Source organism: Asparagus officinalis, chromosome 9, assembly GCF_001876935.1.
Source record: "Asparagus officinalis chromosome 9, Aspof.V1, whole genome shotgun sequence".
In the NCBI taxonomy this organism is placed as follows: domain Eukaryota; kingdom Viridiplantae; phylum Streptophyta; class Magnoliopsida; order Asparagales; family Asparagaceae; genus Asparagus; species Asparagus officinalis.
The window spans coordinates 37,683,356-37,688,936 of record NC_033802.1 but is presented as its reverse complement, the minus strand read 5'-3'; the positions used below and the strand labels follow the sequence as shown (position 1 = coordinate 37,688,936).

The following is a 5,581-nucleotide window of genomic DNA, read 5'->3' as shown; positions in this document are numbered from 1 at the left end:
CGTCATCCCAACCAACCCCTCTCCCATGATGATTCCGTTGAAGAAGGAACAGACTATGATACCCAATTTGATGGGCCATAGTACGACAATGTCTCGAGTGAAGAAGAAGGAGGGCGACCTTATGGCAGAGGTCGGGGTAGAGGTTTCAACCCTCATTGCAACTACCACCGACAAGGAAAACATCATCAAAAACCAAGAGTACCGAATGAAGGTAGCTCCCTTCCTTTGGGGAAAATATTAATATAGAGGCTTTCTTGGATTGGCTCTATAAAGTGGAGAAGTTCTTTGAGATGACTAATGTGCCCGAAGCAAACCATGTGAAATTTGTGGCATATCATCTCAAAGGAGGAGCCGCAGCATGGTGGGATCAAACTTAGAATGCTAGAAGACGACAAGGCAAACAACCGGTGCGGGATTGGCGTCTTATGAAGCAACTATTACAAGCAAGGTTCCTACCACCCGACTATCAACAAATTCTCTACAACCAATTTGAGCAGTGCCAATAAGGGGTCAGATCAGTAAGTGCATATACCGAAGAATTCTTCCGTCTTACCTCACGTTGCGATTTGTCTATGAGCGAGGAACAACTTGCAGCCAAGTATATCGGTGGCTTGAAGTATTCGATTCAAGAGAAGGTGACTATCCACAATGTGTATTATATTGATGAGGCCCACAATATGTCCCTAAAGACGGAGAGGTTGGCCTCCAGGACACTACCCTTCAAGCAACAGGATCGGGGAAATTCAGTTGAGAAAACAAGAGGTGAGTCAGCAGAACAAAGGACGACTGATCAACCTATTCCTCCACGGTCGACCAAGCGGTCAACCAATCAACCACCACCAACAACTACTCAATCCAATCAGTATGCGAAGCCGACCGTAGGGAAGTGTTTCCGATGTCTCCAACCGGGTCATAAGTCCAACGAGTGCCCGCAACGGTGGAAGATCAATCTTATGGATTATGAAGAAGTTGTGGATGGACAATCAACATCTGAAGAGTATGAAGAAGAGGTTGCCGAAGTTGAAGGCGACAATGTGTCATGTGTTGTTCAATGACTCCTATGCGCTCAGAAAGCGCCAGATTCATCATAACGGTATCAAATCTTCTTTTCTAGATGTTCAGTCAACAATAAGGTGTGCACCCTCATCATTGACAATGGATGCTGCGAGAATATTGTGTCAAAGGCTTTGGTGGATCACTTGAAGCTACCAACGGAAACAATGCCCACACCATATACTATAGGATGGATCAAAAAGGGTCCTTCTGTTAAGGTGACCGAATTATGTTACGTGCCACTATCACCAGGAAAGACATATCATGACTCTATTATTTGTGATATTGTGGATATGGATGCATGCCATGTATTGTTAGGGTGGTCGTGGCAGTATGATGTCAATGCTACACATGGCGGCAAGAAGAATGAGTATTCTTTCGTATGGAAGAATAAGAAGATCATCCTACCTCCTATTCCACCCTCTCCAAAGAACCCCAAAGATCAAAAGCCCAAACGGATATCTCTTTGCAACAAGGGTGAATTTCTGACAGAGTCAAAGGAGTTAAAGCAAAGGTTTGCATTAGTTGTGAAGGAAGAAGTGAATACAATATTGGAGGTTCCAAAGAAGATGAAGTCACTGCTTACGGAATTTGAAGTATTGGTTCCTGAAGAGTTGCCAGAGGGACTTCCTCCCATGAGGGATATACAGCACCACATCAATTTCATACCGGGTTCGGTACTTCCTAATCTCCCTCATTATCGTATGAACCCACAAAAAAGAAGGTCCTACAGATCAGTTAGGAGGTGCGAGCATCTTTTTGATGGTTGATTTGAGGAGTGAGCATCATCAAATTTGAATCAGGCCAGGTGATGAGTGGAAGACTGCATTCAAAAGTAGTGAGAGCCTCTACGAATGGTTGGTGATGCACTTTGGTTTATCTAACGCTCCAAGCACCTTTATGCGTTTGATGAACCAAAATTTGAAGCCTTTCTTGGGAAGATTCATGGTGGTCCACTTTGATGATATTCTGATGATATTCTCATCTATAGTCAGGATGAGAAGGAGCATATGTCACATCTACGAGAGGTTTTCCAAGTGCTAAAGGAGAATGAGCTTTACATAAACCTTAAGAAGTGTGTGTTCTTGACTACTCAGCTGATATTCTTAGGATTCGTGGTAAGCTCGCATGGGATCTAGGTAGATGAAGATAAAGTCAAGGCAATTAGGGATTTGCCAGTTCCAAAGAGTGCTACTGAAGTAAGAAGCTTTCATGGATTTGCATCTTTTTATAGGCGTTTCATTCGTAACTTCAGTTCTATAGTTGCTCCTATGATGGATTGCTTGAAGAAGAAGGGCACTTTTGAGTGAACTGATGAGGCAAATGCTGCTTTTGCCCTTATCAAGGAGAAGATTACTACTGCTCCCATATTAGCATTTCCAGATTTCGACAAGCACTTTGAGCTTGAGTGTGATGCGTGTGGTGTAGGTATTAGAGAAATACTCTCTCAAGAGAAGCGCCCCTTTGCTTTCTTGAGCGAGAAACTGAATGAAGCTCGGCAGAAGTGGAGTACTTATAAACAAGAATTATATGCTGTTTTTCATTCTTTGAAGACTTGAGAGAGTTACCTCATTGCTAACGACTTTATGATTTACTCCGATCATCAGTCTCTTCAACACTTCAAGAATCAAAAGCATATCAACAAAATGCATGGACGATGGGCTTCATATTTTGAACTGTTCAATTTTACTTTGTGACATAAGTCAGGAGTTGACAATAAAGTGCCTGATGCTTTGAGTCGAAGAGTATCTTTATTGAGCATATTGCGAGGTGAGGTTGTTGCTTTTGACTGATTAAAGGAGCTTTATGTTGATGATGAAGACTTTCAGGAGGTTTGGGCAAAGTTTTTGACAAGGCAACCTACGTGAGACATTTTCATCATGGACGGTTTTCTATTCAAGGGAAATCGGGTTGTGTTCCAAGGACGTCATTGAGAGAGAAGGTAATTCAAGACTTTCATGGGGGCGGGCTTGATGGCCATTTTTGGCGAGACAAGACTATTTTGAGTCTTGAGGAGAGGTACTATTGGCCAAGTTTGAGAAAAGATGTAGCAACACTTGTGAGGAGCTATCAAGTGTGCCAAGTTGCAAAGGCGCAAGTGTAGAATACTGATATGTATACTGCTTTACCCGTACCCAAGGATATATGGGAGGATTTGAGTATGGATTTTGTGTTGGGACTTTCCCGAACACAAAGAGGTGTTGATTTAGTCTTTGTGGTAGTGGATCGTTTTTCTAAGATGGCTCACTTCATTCCATGCTGCAAGACTTCAGACACACCACATGTTACACGGCTATTCTTTCAAGAAGTGGTTAGACTACATGGTGTTCCTAGTTCGATTGTTTCGGATAGGGATACTAAGTTCTTGGTGACTTTTTGGACTACTCTATGGCGACGATTTGACACTTCATTGAAGTATTCTAATACAGCCCACCCTCAAACGGATGGACAAACGGAAGTGGTCAATCGAACTTTGGGAAACTTGACTCGATGCATATGTGGAGAGAAGCAAAAAATGTAGGATCAAGCTATACCTCAAGCCAAATTCGCCTACAACATGACTATTCATAGCTCAACAGGTATGTCTCCCTTTTCTATCATTTATAGGAATACACCTTGACATCTCCAAGTTTTGGTGAAACTACCAACAAGTGGCAAGTTCACCGAAGCAGCAAGTTCCATGGCGGAGAATGCTCTCAACATTCAAGAGGAAGTGCGTGCAAAGCTTGAGAAAGCCAATGCAAAGTTTAAGGCTCGAGCGAACAAGAAGAGGCGATTCAAGGTGTTCAATGAAGGAGACATGGTGATGGTGTACCTGCGGAAGGAACGGATACCGGCTGGAACATATAGCAAGCTTAAGCCAAAAAGATATGGACCGTTCAAGATCCTTAAGAAGATCAACGATAATGCATATGTAGTGGATCTTCCAGAGGGGGTGGCTATGTCACGTCATTCAGGAGATTCCTGAGGAACAGATAGTCCCATATGTTCCACCACCAGCAGTGCAACAATCGCCAGCCACCGGTAGGGTATATGTAATCGTACCACGTGATCATGGTACGAGCGGGGCCATAGTGGAAGGTACTTTCTTAGTGAATTCCTTCCCAGCTTGGATCTTGTTCGATTCAGGAGCTTCGTATTCCTTTATCTCTCATACCTTTATGGATATGCTCCAGTTGGTCGCACATCCTTTAGATGTACTGTTATCCATCTCTACTCCTTTAGGAGAGTGTAGGTGTTAAAAATTGTCTATAGGTTCCCACACATAGCTCAAGATAGAGAGAAGATGATGAGTGTCATTATCCAAGGCAAAGAGGATTATTTGACATCGGCAAGTGCATGAAGCAAGTCGACGAAACATACGAATTAACGGGACGATAGAATATGAAAAACGAACCGATCGGAATTACATTTCACACACAGAGGCGAAGCACCACTCGTGTCTCATCCTCTCCACATATGATTCAATCATGGGAGGTTGTAGGTATCTTCCCCAGTTTTCTGACACATTTTGAATCACGTCATTCCGAGATCGGATGAGAAAACTATAGCGAAAACAGTCAAGGTGCGCAAAACGGCCCCTTGGTCAAAAACCGAGACACAAGGAGTGTCTCAGCCAGCCGAGACACTCTCTGTGTCTCAGCCAGCTGAGACACGAAGGCTGTCTCAGGCCCATTTTTGCTGTTTTTTCATTGTTTCTTCGATGGAAGGCTGTCTTAGGCCTATTTTTGCTATTTTTTTGTCGTTTCTTTGATGTTAACTACCCCAATTCTGATCCAAAGCCTCTTCAACTAATTTGGAGTTATCCTTGAATGTGATTAAGTGATTACAACTAAGGATAAGATCAAATCATTCGTTCTTATCCGAAAACTAAGCTTCTGAAGCCTATAAATACAGCCTTAGGGCCTTCACTTGCACAGATCCGGAATTCTCGAGCATCGGTGAAGCCCTGTCGAACTGAAGAGTGAGGAGCACAAATTTCAGAGAGGAGAAAGAGATCTCGGTGAGCTATTCAGCATAAAGAGGAAGAGTTTAAGAGATCTGCATCCATTAATCCATTTTCTTAAGATCGTACCTAGCTGCGATTCTCGAGAAGAGTGATTATCTCGCTTAGCTGAGATAGTTACTTTAATTTCTTGTTTCCTTTGTGAGGCAACTAAATCTATATTGGATCTAATCAGTCGGTGGTCCACGGATAAACTCCGACACATGCAAAGATGCTACACAAACAGAGACTATCAAATAGGATTTGTGTATTGTTTGACAAAGTTGTAATCTTTTATTTTTCATTGTGTAAGAAGATCTTATAAAAAAGATAAACTTTTTTATTTTTTGAATTTGTAATTGATAAACGATTGTAACAGGTTCAATGATAATGAAAATGATAACTTTCACCCCAAATACGCTGGCGACTATAGTGGGAGCCAACAGCCTTGCTGCCGAGGCTATCGTGCCGCAGCCGCTGATCAAGATTCTGGTGGATGAAGAGGTCGAGTATGAATTCGACCAATAGAAGTTTGAGGAGTAC

General features: G+C 42.6%; 1 protein-coding gene across 1 annotated transcript; it reads left to right on the top strand.

Annotated features, from left to right (window-relative positions):
• Positions 1,221 to 2,612, top strand: LOC109823377. The gene is made up of 3 exons (XM_020389651.1): positions 1,221 to 1,730; positions 2,049 to 2,171; positions 2,400 to 2,612. The coding sequence occupies exons 1-3, from the start codon at positions 1,221 to 1,223 to the stop codon at positions 2,610 to 2,612; spliced, it is 846 nt and encodes a 281-aa protein (XP_020245240.1).

Coding starts and splice junctions, on each gene's coding strand:
- LOC109823377 (XM_020389651.1), top strand. CDS start 1,221: ATGCCCACACCATATACTATAGGATGGATCAAAAAGGGTCCTTCTGTT. Junction 1,731..2,048: donor TCAATTTCATACCGGGTTCG/GTACTTCCTAAT, acceptor ATCTATAGTCAG/GATGAGAAGGAGCATATGTC. Junction 2,172..2,399: donor TGATATTCTTAGGATTCGTG/GTAAGCTCGCAT, acceptor GCCCTTATCAAG/GAGAAGATTACTACTGCTCC.